The sequence below is a fragment of the Chionomys nivalis genome, chromosome 11, assembly GCF_950005125.1.
Source record: "Chionomys nivalis chromosome 11, mChiNiv1.1, whole genome shotgun sequence".
In the NCBI taxonomy this organism is placed as follows: Eukaryota; Metazoa; Chordata; class Mammalia; order Rodentia; family Cricetidae; genus Chionomys; species Chionomys nivalis.
In genome coordinates this window covers 2031782-2052970 of record NC_080096.1, presented here as the reverse complement: position 1 = coordinate 2052970, position 21189 = coordinate 2031782, and the positions used below count along the sequence as shown (strand labels likewise).

General features: G+C 56.4%; 1 protein-coding gene across 1 annotated transcript; it reads right to left on the bottom strand.

The window, feature by feature from the left end:
- Positions 1–268: 268 nt before the first annotated feature.
- Positions 269–19512, bottom strand: Arhgef16 (Rho guanine nucleotide exchange factor 16). The gene is made up of 16 exons (XM_057784650.1): positions 19470–19512; positions 13644–13728; positions 11137–11746; positions 9103–9148; positions 8069–8238; positions 6978–7034; positions 6488–6648; positions 4317–4469; positions 4089–4218; positions 3565–3639; positions 3354–3446; positions 2810–2961; positions 2434–2622; positions 1869–1942; positions 1510–1611; positions 269–826 (listed from the first exon to the last, which is right to left on the bottom strand). Exons 3-16 carry the CDS (start codon positions 11725–11727, stop codon positions 687–689), a joined length of 2133 nt encoding a protein of 710 aa, XP_057640633.1. The 5' UTR covers positions 11728–11746; positions 13644–13728; positions 19470–19512; the 3' UTR covers positions 269–686.
- Positions 19513–21189: the final 1677 nt, after the last annotated feature.

The window sequence follows — 21189 nt, the reverse complement described above, 5'->3', positions numbered from 1 at the left end:
TAGGTCCCTGAGAGGGAGGCCTCCCAGAGTGTCCCTACTGTGTCTGAGGCCAGGATAAGCCCTGCAAGGTTCAGCTATTACCATCCATGAATGCACAAGCAGGAGCCACAGACTTGTGACACTCTGGTAGACAGATGGGTCAGAGCTAAGGAGAGACCTGAGGCCAGTCTCCACACACCTATTAGACCTTGGGATTTCAGTGCAACAAGTGGCTGTGACCTAGGCTCAGGTGTAAACCCAAGTTTTAAAGAAATACTTTAATGCTGTTTAAAACCTCTATCACAATATATAACATCCCTGCTGGTCCTCTCAGAACATGGGCCCTTCCTGTCTCACTTGGGAAGCGGAGGGTGGGGGGTGGTATCTGGGAGGTGGCCCTGTGTTGTCCTCAATGAAGACCACAGTCCTGTGTCACTCTTAGCCTGGGTGCAGCTCAGGTGGCCAGAAACTAGGAAAGGGATGGCCAGTGAGAGGCCAGGCTGGGCTTCTACCAGAATGTGGGCCTTGGAGCTTGCCTCAAAGCCTTCCGAGAGAGCAAGTGTCAGGTATGGATAGATGTCCTGTGTTCTGCTCGCAACCGTGAGACTGTGGGGAGGCCCAAGGAACAAACCTCTCCCACGGGCGGAGACCTTTGCTGGTTGAAGGACTGAAGTCGTGTCCACCGCGACTGGCTTTAAGCTTTGCAGCTACACGTCCGTCTCCACCCGTAGCCGCTCCATCCTGCGCACATTGCCTTCCACCGCCACACGGCTGGTGATGCAGCGAGAGAAGCTCTCGGGAAACCAGCCCGTTTCTCCATCCCGAAGCCTCTCGCCGTGTAGCCAGCCTGGATGCAGACGGATGGATAAGAGGGATCCCTCCCACTCCACCTCTGCTCTTGAAGGTTCTATTCTAGGGCCTGAACCCCCCACCCCCCCGCCTCGAGAGAGAGCCGAGGAGGCGGCACTCAAGGCCACCTGGGCTCCTGGCCCTCCCGGCAGCTCTTGCAGAGGCCTATGCTGGGACCACCAGGAGAGCAGACACCCACCCGCTTCACTTAGGGCACAGAGTAGTGAGCTCACTTTGGTCCCGTGACTTCAGTACTGGCGCTCCTCCTGAGTGTGGTATGTTTACACATGTGTGTATAGATTCATATACATGTACGTACACCCATGTGCATAGAGGTCCAGAGACAACCTCAGTTCCTCAGGCACTGCCCACTCTCTTTTGAGATAGCCTCTCACGGGCATGGAGCACGTCAGCTAGGCTCCGATGAGCCCTCGAGATGTGCACGTCTTTGCTTCCCTGGGATGACACAAGCCCTGTGCCGTCATGCCCAGCTTTCCTTTATGTGGGCTTTTGGGTTCAAAAACAGGTCCTTATGCCAACCGAGCCATCTCTCCAGCCCCAAACTTTGAGGAGGTGCTTACGGGGATGAGGCAGGCTGAGCATGGCTGGTCACTGCATCCTTATCTGGGCTGCACCCCAGTCTGGTTGACACCCACTCAGGTGTGGCCCATCCACACTCACCATCCTCTTCCTGAAGGACCAGGACAACGTCAGCCTGCTGCAGCGTGATCTCATCAGCTTGCTTGGCAAAGTATGCCTTGGTGATCTCCACCTGGGGCAGCTCTGGGGGAAACGGAGAGAATTAGGCCAGGGGTGCTCCCCCATACACTATTCTGTTCCTTTGGCCTCACCTCAGTTTCCCCAGATGCAGGACCAATAAGGTTAAGCCATGGCTATAAGTACACAGTCATACAAACAAAAGGGGCTGAGGTTCAGCCCCTAAGCTAGGTCCGGGGACGCCGTGGTGTGGCCTGAGATCTAGACAGACAAGCTCTACCGCAGGGCTGCAACAACCCCGCTCACCCCAACCCCACACTCACCTCCTTTGTTGGTGATGCCCTGCCACTGCCTCTCCTTGTAGGTGAGGGCTGTGATCCACCGGGCCCGGTCATTCCTGGAGGCCACAGAGAGCATAGCTGAGACCTTCCGTCTTGGGGTCCATGAGTCCCTGTTCATGGACTCTGCTGCCTGCCCTGCTATGCTTCAGCTATTGCCCCAGGGCCTTTGCCCAGCTCTACAGAAGTGCTGGCTGAGCCCTCCCTCCCTCCCTCCCTCCCTCCCTCCCTCCCTCCCTCCCTCCCTCGGGGATTTGACCTAAGCACCACCTTGACAATAATGAAGGCCCATCAGTCACGTCCACACTCGTCCTTTTTCCCCCTTGAAGCTCCCTCCCTGGTTACTGGACAGTACAGCAATTCACCAGTTGATGTAGCCACACAAGGAAATCAGATACCCAGGCTGTGCATTGCTTATGGCTCTACGGGCACCGACGGTGCTCAGCATGAAGGCGGCGTGCAGACAAAATGCAGCACGCCCCACCCTCCCAGGCTCCCACCCAGACGTGTGTTCTACCCCCCTCACCCGTGCCGGGGTCCACCATCTTACGCGGAGTCAGAGGACAGCAGAATCTGCTCCTGGCGGCCCTCGCTGTTACGTAGCAGGTTCACCTGGAAGGGGTGGGGCACGGAGGAACTGCGGCTGCTGCCAGCTGGCAGTGAGGGCTCTGAGGCCTCCAGCTTCCTGACCTGCACATGCTCGAGCTGTGCATAGTCTTGGACCAGGTAGCTCTCCTCACTGTGGAGACACAGGAGAGTCGTCAGGGCCAGTTAACCTCAAGAGTGCTCCTGAGACTTGTCTCTTGGGCCTGGGAACAGCTTCCATGGCCAGGGAGGGAAACCCAGGCCTGCAGAAAGCAGAGACCTGATTCTGTAGACAGCCATGTGGCTCCTCCCTAGCCTGACGTCTGCAGCTGAGTGCCTACCTTTTCTTCTTGGTGACAACCAGGACATCGTTGAACAGGAACAAGTAGCACGTGGGCCGGCTGGCGATTTTCCGAAAGATACTGGATTCCTCCAAGAGGAAGAGTTCTCCGCGCTTGAGCAGCCAGCGAGAGGCAGAGATGAGTGGCAGGGACTAGGGATAGAGTGGACAGATAAAGGAAACGGACCCGGCAAGGTGGGAACGATGACAGGGACAATCCCTGCCTCCCTATTATGACTGAGAACCAATGGGATCCTCCTGAACCTTAAGGAATGGCCATTCAGTTGGCCCACAGGAACCAGAGAAGGCCCTGTGTCCTGTCCTACCCTATAGGAGAGCCTTGAGGAGCCCTGATTCTCTGGCTCTTGCCAAATGTCCTGCCTAAGCTGGGGGTGGTGGCCAATCCTGGAGAGGCCTTGACACCACCTTGCTACTGAGTCAGGGAAGTTCAAGGGATCCCCCACCCGTCCTCCCCAGGCAGATGTCGCCAGAAGCCCCTGACCCCTATGAGGACAGCAGGGTACAGTGGGTGGGTTGGCACCTACCTTGACCTTACCAAAATCCAGCTGCGTGTGCAGTGTGTACATCTGCTCCGTGCGCTCCATTTTGTGGGCCCCCTCATTGCACTGCTTCACCAGCTGTGGGGTTGAGTTTACACGTATACCGTGGAGTGCCTGCCCTCCTGGTGGCACCGCCCTGGATCTAGTCTCTTTCCCCATCAATACCACAGAAAGTTCAGGGCAGAAGTGGCCTCACCTTGCTGATGGCCTTCAGGGCACGGCTGGCGGCTTTGTACCTCTCAGGGTGGCTCTGTGTCTTCAGGCAGAGTGTCTGGGGGAAGACAGAAGCCGTGAAGACCCTCCCAAGGAGCCCTGCATGGGGCAGGGGCTCCCCACCAGTTCTGGACTCTGGAAGTCAGGGAGGGGCCTCAGGCAACCAAGGACTTCAGAGGGCTCCTGTTTGGACCCAGCAGGACATCTACAGTCCACAAACGCCCTCTGCCCCTCCAGGGAGGGGACCCTACCCTTTCCATCCTCGGGAATAGCGGTATTTCCGCAGTTCCAGGGCTGAGGGCGTATGGGCACTTGCCTAAAGATGTGTCTACAGGCTACGGTATCCTATTACTGCAAAGTGATCAAGATTAATCACCCTGCCTTATACGCATTGTAATTATCCAATTACAGATGTATGGGTGTGAGGAAGAGGTCAGAGAGGCAACACTAAAGGCAGGGCCTCCCGGCATGTTTCCATGGCTGCACCCAAGCCTCCTGGATACTCACATCTGTCAGGAGCGGCAGCCGGGTCACCCTCTGCATGGGGAGAATCAGGAAGGAGATCATGGGCAGGCCCCCGCACGCGGGCCGTTTCTCAATCTCCCTTAGCGCTTCTCGGAAGGCTGTATTGCTGTTCCTGCAACAGGGAAGCTCTGTCACTTGACCTCAGAAAGAGGTGGTGCAGGTGGGGCCTGCACGGGGTGGGCCGGGAGGGAGCACAAGGGCCCCACTCACGACAGCTTCTGCAGGGTGCGCTGCTGGTAGACCTCGTTGGAGCAGTAGGCGATGTAAGGGTGGAAGTGGTTCTCGGCATGGTCCTCCAGGATGTCGCTGATGTCCTCCACACACACCTGGGCCTTGTGCCGCTGTTCCAGAGCTTCGAAGAACCTGCAGCATTGGGGTGGGGAGCGGTCGGGGACACGAAGGCTCAGTTTGGATGGGTGTTGGCACACACCTACACAGACACGTGTATGCAGACAGAAACGTCCACCAGATCGGTCTTGAAGGCAGTACGTGGCAGGTGCCCAGTGAGTCAGGCAAAACCTTACGTAAGCTAGGCCACACCTGTCCAAAGTCATCAGAGGACGCACAAGACAGATCAGCTCTCCGCACTGCCTCTGGGACGTCCAGCCCTGTGCCTGTCCCCGGGTGTGAGTTCAAGGACAGAGATGCAACGACCCTATGAAAGGGTCCTATTATTGGGGACCTAAGAAACCCAGGGAAGGCCATGTCTCTCTAGGGATGGGTCTTGAAACTAAGGAGATTCTACCAGCCAAGCCCCGGCAAGGCTTCAGAACTATCTGCTTTCATGGAGTCCAACCCATAAGGGACAAGTAGGGAGGCCTGGGCTCTTGGTAGAGATCCTGAGGAGACTGCCAGTTCTGACCACCCATGAGCCAGGCAGGAGGATGGCATCAGAGGTTTTGGCCACCTGGTGACTGTGCCTGAGCTATGTCCATGTGTCTAGGCCCTGGCTTAGGGAGCTGGGAAAATGGTCCATCTGAGAAGACCTCTGCAGGTTTGGATGTGAGCATTAGGACTCAGCAGAGCCATGGACCTCAATTACTATAAACAAGTACACTCCAGGGGTGATTGGCCCTTGGGAAAAGCTGTGTAGCTAGCGGAGAGGCTCAGAAGCGCATGGGGACCCCATGGATGAATGGAAGCTGAGGCTGCCTGGACACACCCACCATGCACAGGCAGGCAGGCCACTCAGCTGAAATGCACGAGTCCTGGCGTTTCCTGGAAAGGTCTGGAAGGGCTGGCCTCCCGCTACTGGCCACAAATAGCACGATTCTCAGAGGAGATCACTATGAATGGCCAGGGAGGAGGCTAGAGTCCCACACCAGGGCAGCAATGACCAAGCTGAGCAATTAGAGGCTGCACAGCATCAAGGGACCACACTGGGGCGGAGTCTACAGGAGGGTCACCCACTTCCCCGGACCCCTTCCCTCCTCTGATGAGTCAGGAGCGGGTAGTTCCCAAAGTTAGCCACTGGATCTCTTACGGGAAGCCTGTCTCCAGGGATACGATGGTACTCTGTTCCCTGTCTAAATGGCTCTGAAGCCTCTGGAGGGAGAAAGGACACCCACAGCAGTGTGCTCTTGCTGAGTGGTCAGCAAGGGTCAGGCTGGTCCTGACATGTAAGAGCCAGCATCCTCTGTCTGGAGGGCTCAGCCTGTGAGCTAGCACCCCCATGATCTATCCATCTCTTCTGACTCCACTGGGGCTGATGAGAGGGTCTCATCAAACACTGAAGCCAAGGCTAAAGGGTTAGGGAGACCTGGGGTCTCCTGGACTATCGCAGCAGCAAGGGCTGACCCCACACACTACCTGACCAGTCTGTGCTAAGGACATGAACATATATACAGGTATGAGCGAACACATACAGGCAGGCACTACGCCCAGTGCTGGGGTGAGATACGCACTGGTAGTATGCAAGGATACATACAGGCACGCACATACATAAAGCGCACACACGCCCTCACCAGCCTGTCGCTGCACGCCTGGCCTCCTCTGATTCTAGGCCCTGCAACTAGAGCCCGGTCAGGCCACCAGACACTGCTGGGTAGAACATGACCTGGGGACGAAACTCGAGGCTGCCACCTGACTGGGTGACTACTCTGTGGGCGCTGCTGACTATGCCCAGTGCTGAGGTGAGATACCCATTGGTCACACAGGGCTGTATCTGAGAGAAGTGCCCCCTCCCCTTCATGGGAGTCTAGGACGCCCATGGTGTCCCCACAGCCAGCTCTCAAGGGCTCTTAGAGGTTGTCATGCTCCATCTCAAGCCAGTGGCTGCTCCAGGTGTCCCATACACAGGTACAACCCAGGGCCCCGCTGACATCACTGCCTAGAGTCACGGCAAAGCAGCATTCATGGGGACCCAGGGAAAACCAGCTTACTTCTGACTGGCGGCCAGCACGTCCACGATGTTGGAGAAGAGGTGGTGGTGTTCTGTCTGTGTCATAGTGGCCCTCAGCTCCCTGGACTGCAGGAACTCGGCCACCAGGATGCTCAGGCTGTGCAGATAGGAGAACTCAGATGTGAGGATCTCGAAGATGGCCTGCATGGGAAGACGATGCTCAGAATGACAGAGGGACAGACAGGGGCGCGGGCCCCTTTGGAGGGCCGTCGTGACTGCTGCACAGGCCACAAGTCCGTAGCTCTATGCTCCGGTTCACAACTCAGGCTGTGTGGATGTGATAGGGACTCTGCTTTCCAGGGAAGATGGTACCAGGTGGGGATCAAACACGGGCTGACGCATGCCCCTCATCCCCGGCCAGGACTCTGGTTCTTCCTGATGCTCCTTCAGGGCTCTGTCGTCAGCCCTCAGGTATCTGGCCCGTGAGGAGAGGACATCACTGCATCTCTAGGGACTCCCGGTGGCCTTACCTCCTGCCTCTTACGTTCTTCCACTGACAGTGTGTCCAGTACACCTGACTCCAACACCTGAGAAGAGCAAAGGAGCTATGGCCGCAGGTCCTGCTGATGGAGCCAGGTCCCCCACTTGTATCCTCCTCTGGGCCACACCCAGCTGGAGGGCAGAGCCACCTCCATCAGGAGCCTTCATCTGTCTATGTCTCCCCAGCTTAGCTTCCTCTCCATCTCTAGAGCCCTGGACCAGGCCAGGAAGACAGAGTGTGTCTCTGTGTGTGTGGTGTGATGACTCAGACACCACCTGGGCAGCTGAGTCAGTCCTGCGGGGAAGGCATGGGCCATTATCACCTGCACTCTTCGCTCTCTTGAAGCTAATGGCCCTAGGCTGTCTCAGCGTGGCTCCCCCTATGGCTATAGAGCATGTCAGGGCAGGCTGGACCTTCCTATGCCTTGCCTCCATATGTGTTCTCCTACTCACAGCCTGGGCAGAGGCACTGCCAACATTGCATGGGTCCCCTGCAGCTTTTCAAGCGTGGGTAGTCCAGGTTCTAAATATCGGGCAATCAATGTTACTGGGTGTAGCGTGTTGGGCGCCATCCCCAGCTTCTAGCAGGGTGATAAATGTGTCCTTCTGGACATTTCTACTTGTGAAGCCCAGACTCTGCCTCGCTGCAACTCTTGGCTGGACCTTCCCTGGCTAGGCTCCCACTGTCGGCACTCTCATGGGGGGGCGTCCCTCACCCCCACAGCAGGCAAACAAGAAGTTCCAATGTACTGAAGTGAAAGGACGGCTGAGTCCACCACCCCCATTTCCTGCCACACCCAGAGCCTGCAGAGGATAGGGGTCACCATCCTGGCCCTCACGGCCTGAATATGGCCCCGTTTTCAGATGTGGGAAGTGCGGGGAGAGTGGAGAAGCTCCCCTAGTGAGATGAGGGTCCTAGGAAGGGGGCTCCTTGTGCCCACAGTGCCCCTCAGGATGGAGGAAAGACTCATTGTTCCACATGTGAACTATATCCCGGTGACTCTGGAAGCTAGGTTTCAGCTCCTTGTAAGAGCCAGGCTACCACAAGCTAGGGAAAGGGAAGGCCACGGGGCCTCCTTACCTCTGGGAGCTGGCTCCAGGTGAGCTGGGCAGGCCGATAGCTCTTGACCACAATGGTGGTGTCCGCTTTCTGAGCTCCCTCCGGGCTGGAGGGCTCGTCGAGTATGTCATCATCAGATTCATGACTGGTATTGAGACCCCGCTCTCGGATCTCCTGGTACAGCTGGGGGTCTGGGGAGAGCAGAGTCGCCTGTCTGCATGAGGGCTTGGGGGTAGCCTGACCCTCCCAAGGGCCCCACAAAGTTCTCAAAAACATGCAGGCACCCCTATAGCCCACTGTGTTCTACAGTGGAATAACAGGACAGCCTGGGAGATGGTAGCAGCCCCGTGTAGAATGTGGCACTCCAGGTCGGGGCCAAGCAGACCAACCAGAGCTGCATAAGGCCAACTGTGCCTGGTCTGGGACGGGGAGGCTGGGGTACTCAGGTGAGGTCTGAGGATGCCGGTCGCTGCCCATGAGCCAACAATACTACCGGCCCAGTCTGGCATGGGCCAATCCAATTTAGGGCATCTGAGCTCATGCAGCTACTGCTTCAGCCTGTACTGGAGCCTGGGCACTGCTGCTGCTGCTCCACACAGGGAGTGTTTCCCAGAGACTCAGACCCCTGTGTTACAGCCTGTGGACACCCAGAGAGCCCACACGGTTCAGGAGGGAGGGATATTCTTGCCTCAGTTGCCATGCCTCAGTGGGACCAGGAAGATAGAACAACCTTGGTTGTTCGTTTCTCATGAGCTGCAGTGCCCAGTAGGCTCTCTTCGGACCGGGAAGAGTCCATGCAAAGAAGAGAGATGAGTCCCTGCTTCTCTGGAGGCCTGATGGCCTATCATCCACCCCGGGTCCCACTGAATACTCATGTGAGGCTGTCTTTGGGTCACATAGATGGGAGTCCAAGGGAACTCTATGAGATGTACACTCACACCAACAGCTGGAGTCAGTGTCCAGTGAATGTCCTGCCCAGCCTGACCTCAACAGTCCCCGGCTGGCCCTACAGAGACGCCTTGCCAGGCCCTCACAGCCTCCCAGGAGCCACTTACCGTCTTTGAAGGAGCCCTTGTGTGCGCGTTTCCGTCCCAGAGTTTTCTGTAGACAAGACAGAAACCTCGCCAGTCAGTGGGGAGGGAAGCGTGGGTCAGCTGCCCTTCCGTTACTATGGCAGCCCAGAGATTCCTCCCACAGCAAGCTATGGAAGAGATGGGAGGGGGCTTTGCTGACATGTGGAAGGTGAACATTAAATGTTAGCTTCGCAAAGTAGAGGCCAGAACAGGTAAAAGTTGGGGTTCAGGGCAGAGGGCTGCTACAGATCCAGGAAGGCTGCCTCGGGGCTAAACCAGTTAAGAGGCGTTACCTGATGGGAATGAAGAGGGGGTCTGGAGTGGGCAGAAGGCTGCTGGTGAGATTCTGGCCCTGGCACTGGTTCGGGGCGCTAGAAACTGAGGGCGGAGCTCTGGGGAATCCCCTCTCTACCCTGGCATCCCCACACAGTCCCCACTCCTTGGCTGGAACACCAGGTTTTTCACAGGTACACTGGTTCTGGGAAAGCAGAGGCCAGTTGCTTCTGGTTCCTTAGAACCAGTTGGGGCCTGAAAACTCCCCTTACAGGTTCGGGAAAGTGTGACACTCCCATCTAAACCTAGGCTAGCTCCTTTTCTCACCCCCCACCCCCTCCCTCCTCCAATACAAATCCTTCCTCAGTCTCTACTGTATCCCTTCTGGCCCTAGACCACGGGGAGCCCTCTCACCCAGGAGGCTCCTGGGGGACCACGGGGAGCCCTCTCACCCAGGAGGCTCCTAGGGCCTCCTGCACCGCCATTTGCTAGCCCTCGACACCCTCACAGTCCCCTCTCTGCACAGGAGCTCTCAGGAGCAGCCACAGCTTATCACCCCCGTGTGTGACATGCTACAGGTCTCAGGGATGTGTGCTGAAGAGGGGACTCACTACTGTTGAGGGAGACCTTGGCAGGCCTGTTCTAGGGACAATGGTGGTGCTGATCCAGCTCCTGAGGTACAGGGATGCCTATCAAGGGTCCAGGCATCTCAGGCAGATGTACTAGGGGAACCGTAATGAAGGACAGTGGCTGGCACTTTAGACACAGAGGCCTTGCCTTAGCCATGATCAGCCTTCATGGAAGTTTGTGGTCTGGCCAAGTCGTGTGGCTATCATTCTGACAGATGTCTGCTGATGTCCAAGTGAGCATGCTTTTCCCATGATGCTGAGAACAGCTCTAAGCAACAAAGGACCTGAACTCAGTTTTGGATTATGCTTACAGCTAGATGGTGGCCATCTTCATTCACTTACAGATGGGGAAACTGAGCCTCAGTTTCGGGAATCTGTTAGGGGTCACACAGCTACAAAGGCCTATCCCAGGCCTCCATGGAAGCTGACTGGGCACTGTGCCTGGGGCACCCCAAGCCTGAGGGAAGTACCTGGCAAAGGTCCAGAAGGACCCCCAGCCCCGTATCCTGGGAAGAAACTGCCTTAAATGGCTATAAAAGAGAGATCCCCCATCTGACCCCGACAACATGATGAGCAAGCAGATGGAACATGGAAGGCCGCTCCTTGACCGTGGCTCCTGCTCAGTGGCTGTAACAGACTCCCAGAGACTGCAGGGGCTAGGGCCCCTTTCTGTTCTTCTGAACAGGCAGAGCTGTCTAGAGCTCAGGGAAGAGTCCTCTCCTCACCCAGGGCAGGCAGAGAAGCAGGAGGACGGGTGGGTGCTGAGGGCTACACATTGTCCCTCCTTGTCCCACTGGCAGCCCGTGCCTCACTGAAACTGTCATCAGATGGGCTGGCTCCATGCTTGGGCTCGAGTGGCTGATTCCCCCTGCTGTCCACTCTGCAGGGAAGTAGGGACATGGAAGAGTCCCCAAAACATGGCTTAACCTTCTCTAGCCAGAACATGAGATTTGAACGGATCCCACTAAAGTGGGATGGCCAGGAGCCCGCTCCCAGCAGCTGCCATGCGCGATGCAGACATAGGAGACACAGGGTCAGACCACCGCCTTGCCTGTGAACTCCCGAGACCCTAAAGACGACACTGCCTATCCCTGATGTCAGGGCAGACTCCTACCTTATTTTTGGCTGCGGACCGAGCGGGAGGCTGAGCAGCCTCCTCAGCGAGGGCCTGGAGCTTGGGGCTGAGCTGGACTGAGTCCCCCTTGCTGCTGGGTGACCCGAGGCCCTTCATGGCGGCTCTGTAGGACTGGTTCCTTATGTTTCGCTTCAGATTCACACCAGGGCCCGTGTCCATATCCATGTCATCCAAGGAGAAGCTGGGGGCTGAGCGAAGCCGAGGATCCCACCGAGCGGCCTCCTTGCTGAGCACAGCTGCCCCAAAGCTCTGGTGGCGGGCTGGGGACTTGGTTTTGGCCTTGCTGGCCACGGCCAAACTCTTAGGGATGAGCTGCTGGGTGCCCATCTTGAGTGCCGCGGGGCTCTGAGTGCTAAGGATGATGGGTCGTGGCTCCTCATCTTCTGGGGGCACCTGCAGGGGTTCGGAGGCCTCTGGCTCAAAGGCAGCATTGGTCTTGTCTCTCAAGGAGTTACGAACCATGGGGAGCCTCGGCATAGGGTTCCCATTAGCATCGAGTTGCAGCTCTGCATGGAAACGATATTCCAACAGTTTATCATCCAGAGAGCTGTCAGAATGTCTCTGAGACATGCTGGGTAGCAGAGGGGACCTAGAGAGAGAGGCGGGCAAGAGGTGAGAGGCTCAGAGGGGTGTCCCGCATACAGCCTCCTCGGTGTTCAATTCTGTTTCTTCTCAGCATCCTCTTCTAACAGCTCCCAAGCAAGGACAGGGAGAGCAGGGCTGGCTGTGGCTGCTCACCAGGAGTGACCCCAGGGATGTGACATAACTGCACTACAGGTGTGCAGGGAAGCTGGGGTCTGGGCTTATCTGAGACTCTGTGCCTCAGACACACAGCTATTCTCTGGTGGGGACGGCCTGTGGCTGGACTGGACCTCAGAGACCACCCTGCTTTCTCTGACATAACTACTAGGTTCTGGGCAGGGTGCAAACAAGGGCATGTCTGCAGCTGGGCCCAGAGGCCCCACAGACCAGGACCAGAATCCTGGCTAGGCCCCTTACTGATGCCTGCGCACTGTTACAGTTCCCTGAGCCTGCAGCAGATGCTGTGGATGTGATCGTGGCCCTGTCTGGCTCTGCATTCTTGTTAAGGGGATGGGCTACCCCGAGGCCCAGGGACCTGCTGGGGATGTGTCTTGGAAGTCTGACCCTGACTACATGATAAGAGCAGGCTGGATGGCGTGTGGAAGGAGAGGTCACTCCCTGACCATGGCTTTCCTGTCCACACAGATGAGGAGAGCAGAATCCAAGTACAGCCTGGCTGCTTCCCCTTCTCCCGGGCAAGCCCATGTCCCACAGCACCAAGACTGACTCCAAAACCTCTCCTCATAACACTTGCCAATATGCATTTGTCCTTTCCGTGTTTCTGAAGTCAGGGGTCTGTAGTGGTCTATTATTTGTATTTTGATAACTAAAGCTTGCCTGAAGACCAGAGCAAGCTAAAGCCACTAGAGGTCAGGCAGTGATGACACACACCTTTAATCCCAAGATTTGGGAGACAGATGGATCTCTGAGTTCAATACCACCCTGGGCTACACAGGATCAATACAGAAATAAATCCAGGTGGTGGTGGCCTAGGGGTGACCCCAGAAATAGGGGTCATACGCCCTTAAACCCAGCACTAGAGGGAATAGAAGAAAATGAGGGCTGGAGAGATGGCTCAGAGGTTAAGAGCACTGACTACTCTTCCAGAGGTCCTGAGTTCAATTCCCAGCAACCACATGGTGGCTCACAGCCATCTGTAATATCTAGTGCCCTCTTCTGGCCAGCAAGCATACCAGAACACTGTATACACAATAAATAAGTAAATCTTAAAAAAAAAAAAATGAGAGGAGAGAGAGGCTTAGTTTGCGATTGCCCAGTCTTTGTAGAGGTAAGACTTCCGTAGTGGCTTGGCTGCCTTGCTTTTCTAGTTTTCACGTTGAACCCCAATTTCTGTCTCTGAGTTTTTATTATTCATGCTATAGGGATTCACAATCCCAGCCTTGGGGGTCCTAAGGTAAATCCTGGGTCACAGTGTAAACGGAACGGCAGCAGGGAGCTTCAGCCTGAGCCACTGTTCAGGGGGTTCACTGCCCAGCACAGGAACTGACGGCCGTCGCCAATACGCTACTCCTCGGCCACCTCACCTGTCCATGCCAGCAGCGCATGTGCCCTAAGCCCCTTTTCGACTTCGTCCTCCTCAGAATTGACTTGCCCCCATCCCTGCCCCACCCACAGTAGGAAGCCCTGGGCAGTGGTCTCTATTTATTTCTTCTCCCTTGGGTGTAGCAAGGTCCTATGGTTGGCTCTGGCTAACAGGAGGGATGTGACTGGAAGGGACAAGTGTCCTCCCTGGGCAGGGAATCCCTGTGACCCAGAGACTGAGGTGAGCAGAGCTGATTTGACCCGGATACAGCAGAAGCCAGAGTAAAGGCTTTTGTGTGGGAACCAGTCATCCACACTGGTCTGTCTGCTGAGGGTCAACTGTCCTCGTTGCTGCCACTTACCTCCGTGATTGGAGGTCCTCAACCGCGTCAGGATGCCCTGCTGGGGGCCTGGAAACCTGGGTCCTCAATGATGACAGGTGCCAGTCTGCAAAATGGGCTCAGTAAGAACAAAGGCATTGCCTGAGGATTTCCTAACAGGCTCTTAAATGACCTGCAAAGCCCACTAAAACAGCTCTGGCTGGCTGCAGGGGCCACACAGCACCAGCCAAGGCTTTTCTGAACCAAATACCACACCACACTAGTAACGAGAGAGGCCGGCACTCAGACCTTGTAGACCCTAATGTAAAGTGGGGGACACTCCCTTCCTAAATATTTTCCCTTTAAAATTTTCTATAAACAAAGGAGCCAACATCAAGGAAAGCTTTTATAAGCTCAGAACTTTATATAGGTTAAAATGACACAAAATGGCTGGGAGTGGTGGTGCACGCCTTTAATCCCAGCACTCAGGAGGCAGAGGCAGGCAGATGTGAAACTCTGCCTTGAAAAACCAAAAAAAAAAAAAAAAAAAGAGGGGGTGGGGAGAAGACATGAGCCTAAGAGGGCTGTGGATGCACCCCCCCCCCCCGTAACCTCAGCACCAGGGAGGCTGGGACAGGAGGCTCTGGAGTTCGAGGTCAGCCTGGGCTACACACACACACACACACACACACACACACACACACCTTGGGACTATCTCAGAGAAAACAAAACCAAACCAAACCATCCCAACTTATTAGAAAGGCCTTCCAAAGGGGAAGTTTGTTTTCCAGACAGTTCGAGGAACTCCATGTCTATTGCCCACCCACATCAGGGGTGGGGCTCGGGGCTCAGCACTGGGCCACAGTGCCCCCTTGTCATGTGCCCTGGGCACTGTCCCAGGATTACATATCTCAGGGTGTGGTACCTACTTGCCCAGTCTGACAGGGACAGAGACAGAGGGACTGAAGGGGACTGGAAAGGATGGCTACCCTGCAGTTACCAGAGGTGGGGGTGGGCACCAAGGCTGTTCAGGTGAGTTCAGGGCCTCAGGAACTGGTGACTTCAGCCTCTAGGAAGGTCAGCCCACCCCGGAGCTCCAGGCAGGTCACAGACCTATCCTACCCAGCATTTCAGAGCACAGAATGGTGCTAAGACCCTGCTTAGCTGTCCCTCCCTGAAGGGGACAGAGCTGGTCACAGAGCTGGTCACACCGCTGACGTTAGCCCACACTGCTAAAGCACAAGGCACCCAGGAAGCTCACTTTCTGAAGCCCCAGGCTCTTTCACACAGAAGCCCTTGGCTAAAACTATCCCAAGAAGCTGAGTGCAGCCTAGCGGCAGAGGCCCCAGGGAGGGGCGGGCTGGGGCCTGGTGTGCCAAGAGCAAGGGAGGGCGCATTCCTAAGGACATTCCAAATTGTGGCTGAGGATGATAGCAGTCACACCAGGCCTCCCCCGGGAGCTGGCATCTGTCACATAAGTGGTGGGGGCAGGGCTGCACCACCAACCAAGGCCTCACACCTATGTTAACTTTCCTGGTTCACCAAGGTCTGGGGAAGTTGGCTTAGTGTCTTCCGATGGCCACAAAACCACGGTGATCGTTTTGCTCAGAAAGAGCGGACCACACAGAAGGGTCCAGTCTCATTAGTTTTTCTCCTCTCCTACCAACAAACACCCATCACTCGTAAGCTAGTGTCTCAGGCATACAGGACAGCACAGGCCCTGGCAGGCGGTGGCCTCTCCCAGCAGAGGACAAAGTCCATTCCAGGCTCAGAAGGTGCCCAAAGGGAATCTGTCAGGTGAGCCATTGCTGGGAGTGGCTTTCGTTCCCAGCCTGGCACCACACCCACAGGCCTGGCAAACAACCTGCCTAGGACCCCAGAGAGTAGGGCTGAGGGCTATGGGTACCTGTCCTGTCAGATAGCAGAGAGGCTTGCCGGACACATCAGATGTCTCCTGAAGCTGCCCCGTCCCCAGACAAGATGGGGGAGGGAGGATCTTACAGCATGCACAGCACGGCCACAAGGTTCCATGGGCAGGGGACCATGAGGCTGGCCTGCCTTTCGTTACTCCCTCCAGTCAGCTGCCTGTCCCCCCGCCCCGCCCCCAGCTGTCCAGTTTTGCTTCTCCACGTTCCTTGAGTCTGGCTCTCCCGTACAGGAATCACTTCCAGGTCTTCCTGGGCACTCTCCTAGCTCAGGGTGAGGGTTGGGGGTGGACAGTCCTTAGGCTTGGCTCAGGCTAGCCAAAGGCTAGCCTCAGACCATCAGGACTACTCTCTAAAGCAAACCCCAGGCATTGCCTCCAGACATTCCTTTTTAATATTTAATTGTTTTAGTGTAAAGTTTGTATGCATGCATGTATGTGCAGCACATGTGTGGTTGGTGCCTGCATAGGTCAGAAGAGGGGGTCAGAGCCCCTGGAACTGGAACTGACGAATACAACATCTCCCATCAACTTAGAGGCTAAGAATCGTGTTTTCTTTTACACGTTTCTCTCAGTTGGCTGCTGCTGGCTCCTCATTTTCTTCCTTTGTCTCCCCTGGGCCTTGGGTTCTTACACATAAAACTTTCAAAAGAAAAGCTGTTTTGGTTTGTGCTGATGGGAGGCCCATGGGGCCCAAGAGCACAGGCTCTGTCTCTGGGGATTGTAGACTCCCTGCCCCAGTCCATGTCTCCACGGGACAGGGCTTCCTCCCAGGCTGGCTGGCTCCTGGCTCTTGATTCGCTGGCAGCGCAGGGGCCTCGGACTCTCTTTCTAGTGGCCTCCAGGGAAATACCCAGCCATGGCCATCCACCAATAGCATTCCTGAGAGTGGGGTGTGAGGCCTCCCAGAGTCCATGTAGGCCAAAGGTGTGTGTCTTCTATTTCAGGCACTCCAGGCTCACTGAGAGCACAGAAGCAACTCCAAAGACACCATCTACAGGAGCTCTATCTGGGTGCCTGGCCACTATATCCCTGAAAGTCTTTGGGATGCAGGAACAGCATCTTCTACATGGCCCCACAAACACACCAGAGCTCAGTTCCCGAATGGATGCCAGCACTTTCTCTGTCCTGGACCCCACTGAAGAGGACCGGGTGCTCTCTGAAAACCAACCTGACCAGTGGTTCTGCTGAAAAGGAGCAGAAACTGGGCCAGAGCCACTCAGTAGACCCAGATGCACTAGTGAGGGTGACTCCCAGCTGTTTCTGCTCAGGGTGGGCTGGAGACGGCCCCACGATTGAGGCCTTAGAACCTACAGTCCACATTCTCTTTGCCACTAAATAACCTTCATTGGGAACAGTTCTGGGACACAGGGGTAGCAGAACCAAGGGGCAGGATATCATGCAGAACCAATGAGATCTTTGATAGACACCTCAGGGAACCATTGTGGGCGTGGTTCTGGGTGGGTGGGCCTCTCTGCACCGGGTCCTCTGCCCCTTCTCCCTTTCAGGCAGGTCAGCTTCCCATGAATCTTCTAGTCCCCTAAGCCTGATTTCTTCCTAGTCTGAGCCTGTTGCTGCTGGTCACAGGAACCCAAACCACCCTGAGTCTGGACTTCGGGCCCTGCTGGAGGCAGTCCATCACCAGCTCCGAGGCTGGGCCATCTCCACCTGGGGAAGCTCTGCTTCCAGCCCACAATGGTGGCCTTGTGCTTGGGTGACTGGAAGATAGCTTGCAGCAGGGCTCAGCTTTTTAACCAGTAAGTTACATTTGTCAGGTGGAGGGGCTGAGCTCAGAGGAGCTCAGCTGAGAGCAGTTTTGCCCACCTGGAGACAATCTGTAACATCTGAAGACATTGCTGGTCATACCCCCTGGCGTTCTGTGTGCTGTGGACAGGATTCCCAGATCCACAGAGCACAAAGAAGCCCATGGCAACCAACTGGTACAAATGTTCCCAGAGTTGAGGTGAGGAAAACCAATCGTAGCTAGCTAGAATCACCCTTCACCCACCCACCTGGTGCATCCCATCAGCCCACAGTAGTCACCATCACTCCCCACTCCCCTTCCTCAAACCCAAGCAGCTGGTAACCACAGGGGTCCTTAAGGGAGCAAGGGTTGGGGAACCTGGGGCTAGGCCCCCACTGCCCAGTTCACCAGTTGAAAAACACACCCATAGAAGGTACCCTCTGGCTGGGTAAGTCTTCTTCTGCCCCTTGTGTGTCTTCCCTTCTGGCAGTGAAAAGCAGGGACAGAGGGAACGTGACCTGCCTGGGTCAAGCCCCAGTGAGCACAAGGGGAGGAGCCAAGCTCTGAGGCCCCATCCTGACCTAGATGGCTATCCTCAAACCAGGAAATGGATGCAGACGACAGGGGATTCTGGACTCATGATGCTACAGATGGACGGCCACCTGCGTGTTATGTCATGGAGTGATTAATGCCAAGATGGACTAGAAACCAAAACCAAAACCTCCAGGCCCTGTGGCCAGACAGAAATGCAACCGTCACCTTCGGGGAGCAGACCTGCCGTCTCCACGAACAAACCCTGGGAATCTCAACCAGCTACTTCACCTCTGGAGGCACCTTTCCTCCTCACAGGGCTTCTTCACACGTGGGTGGAGAGTGGCTGCCCTCCAGGAGGTGGAACACTGGGGCAACCTCCCCAAAAGTATCTTTCTATTGGCCTGGAGAGACGGTTCAACAGAAATCAACAGTGCTCGCTCTTCCAGAGGACAGGGTTCAAGTCCCAGCACTATCCACAAGACAGCTCACAGCTGTCTGTAACTCTAATCCCAGAGGATCCGATGCCCTCTTCTGACTTCCAGGTGCGCATACATAAACGCAGGCAAAAACACTTAAACATATAAAATGAATAAATCTTTAAAAATAAAAGAGTAGTTTCTGGTTTTGGAGAAGGGAGTGGCAAGGAGCCTCTACCTAGCTCTCTTCGCCTGGTTCTCTGTGTGACTTACCCCTAACTTTTTCAAGGAAGGCTGGAGATCCCTCCCTCCACCAGGGGTACTGAGAGGGGCTTCCCTCTGGACGATGGGTGTTCTGAGAACACAGACTGAGGGAAGCATTTATCCCCAGAACAGGATCACTGCAGCAGACGGAATCAAGGCGTTCAGAGAGATAAGCCCAGCCTGGAGGCTGAGGCAGCTCGCCTGAACTCACACATAGCAACTTCACAGCCTGGTGCCCAGACACCAGGGTGGGAAACCAAGGGTAGCAGGGCATACGGACATACAGTCACAAATGGGACCACACACGATACCCTACCGTTGGTCACTCTAATGACGGAACATACAAGTATCCATTTAGGGGCTATCAGCTCCTGTCTAGGTTCCAGGTGTGATGTGGAGATCCCACCGTGGCTGCTACCAACTCAAACCCCTGCCCGAGGCCCACGCCCAGGTCCATCTTTCTCTCACAACCTCTAAACAGATCCCTGATCTTGATTTACAGATATGAGGACCAAGGCAGGAGGTGGGGACAAGTGTCCACCGTCCAGCCTGTAAGTGGCACCCACAGTTTTCCGGAGCAGCACCCCACCACACACACACACACACACACACACACACAAACACAGTGAAAAGCAGTGGGGAGCCTGGCTAGACAGCTAGCCACCAAGGCCACTAAGGCAGAAAAAGGGCACGAGGGGGGTCAGGCTCCTCATTATTGGAACAGACCGTCTTTCTAGCTCCCGGAAGAGTCACTTTCACGTCCCCTGGGACCTCCCAGGAGTCTCTGCGCCCTAGTGTCTAACCTGGCCGCTGCAAAGTGTCCCTTGGACTGCGGGCAGCTCAGCTCCCAGTCCCGGGCTAGCAGCTCCAGCGAGAGGGCGGGGCGCGTTGTCGCCGAGGTCGGGAGGGGCTGGAAAGGAGCGGCGGCGCCCGTGGCGGCGCAGGTGGCCTTCCCCCTCGGCTCACTCTCCAGTCCCCAGACTCACCTGAGCGCGCGGCCGTGGAGCGGCGGGGCGGGTATGGCTTGCAGAGCCGCTGGGTCCCCGCGTCTTGCGGCGGGTCGGTCCCGCCCTCGCTACTTCCTGCGCTGCTGGCCGGCGAGCGGGCGGGCGCACGGGCGGAGCCGGGGCCAGGTGGGCTCCGCCGGCGGCTGCGCGGCCGGAGGGCGGGACGCACTCGGGGCACCTGTTGCACCGCGGCCGCCTCACCTGGCCGCTCCGGCCGGCTTGCGTCACCGCACCTACCGGGACCCGCCTGTGTCCACGTGATCAGTCTGGTGGTTCGGGCCGGAGTCCGCCCTTGGGTACCGTCTACTCTCCCTCCCGCTCTTACGCCCACTTCCTTTCTGCGCCTCTCGCTGAGCTCCTCCGCCTCCTCCAGGAAGCCTTCTGAGAGTGCCCGGGCCTGCGGGAACCTGTTTGCTGTGGGAAGGCCCCACCCACTGCATTCTTTGCAGCAGGCTTCCCTAGCCAGGATCTCACAGAACAACCTTCATGGTGTGGTCTGTTCACCACCACCCCACTTTACAGACAGCTCCGAGGGCAGGAAATTCTGCCAGCCACGCAGGTCCCGCCTTGGTTCTCCTGAGCTCAGGAAAACAGCTCCCAAGTCCATGTCCTTAGGGATGATGTTGTCACAGCGCCCCTCCCATGGGGGCTTTAGGGACCAGGCTCCCCGTGTAGGAAAAGATGGGGTGTGCACCATTGCACTCCAAAATGTCCCCAAGGGTGAGCATAGTTAACAGATAAAAGGGGAAAGAGAAGTAAAGCAGGCAAGAGTCACCATGAGTGCAAGGGCCAAGAAGAGGAGGGAGCATGGTCAAGGGGCAGCCCGAGATGGGGGCAGAGAGCATAGGGCAGTGGGGGCGCAGGGGCAAAGGCTGGCGGTGCCCAGCCTCCATCGGAGAGCAGGAGCCTCTGCCTGGTCAGTCCATACCCACCTTCCCGGGGCTGCCTCAGGTTCCCAGAGTAACCTGGGGTACCATACAGACATGCACCACTGCACCCGACATTTTAGTTTTCCTTCATGCAACCCTGAATTTATGACGCGACACCCCCAAGACACCTCAAAACATGATCATCAGAGCAGACCCCAAACCACACTTGGAGAGGAGGAGGGGACAGCGATGGGCTCTTCTCTGTGGAGACTTTGCATTAAGTCTCCACCCTTACTGTGGCACTTTCTCTGCCTGGCTCATTGTACTGTGTGTGACGAGACACAGTGAATGTCTGGTGACCTGGGAGTAACCCAAGGACCTGGGACAGAGCCAGAGACCTCAGCATGTGCTAGTCCTCTTCCTGACCCACCTCCTATTATCTATTTTTCAGGAAATATCTGTGCCCTCACACTCTAGTCCCCCAACGTGGTTCTCCCCACATGCTGTGACCCAAGCAGTGTACCCTAAGCGCTTGCCTCACTGAGCACTACTTAGAGGGATGATGCTGGAGCCTCGCTTGGCGCTTACTTGGCTATTGCCCTGTGAGGGGGTGTGCCTGGCCGGCCATCCTCCTACGCCTTCCTTAGCCTCCCACCTCAGCCCCGAAGCTAGGTGGTTTGGTTGTGCCATCCTCTGCTCTTTCCGGTGTGATATCATCTGGGTAGGGCCCAAGTTGGTCATGGGGCCAGGGCCGATGAGCGTCAGTCACAGTAGAAGGAGAAGAGGCGCTCAGAGCCTCCTGTGGACTAAGGCCCCGGGTCCTGGAACTC

Excerpts from the sequence above, each read along its gene's own strand:
- Arhgef16 (XM_057784650.1), bottom strand. The coding sequence starts at position 11,727 with ATGTCTCAGAGACATTCTGACAGCTCTCTGGATGATAAACTGTTGGAA. Across the intron at positions 2,623-2,809 it reads GTTGTCACCAAGAAGAAAAG|TGAGGAGAGCTACCTGGTCC; the intron begins GTAGGCACTCAG and ends GTGTCTCCACAG. Across the intron at positions 827-1,509 it reads GGTCCTTCAGGAAGAGGATG|GCTGGCTACACGGCGAGAGG; the intron begins GTGAGTGTGGAT and ends GTCTGCATCCAG.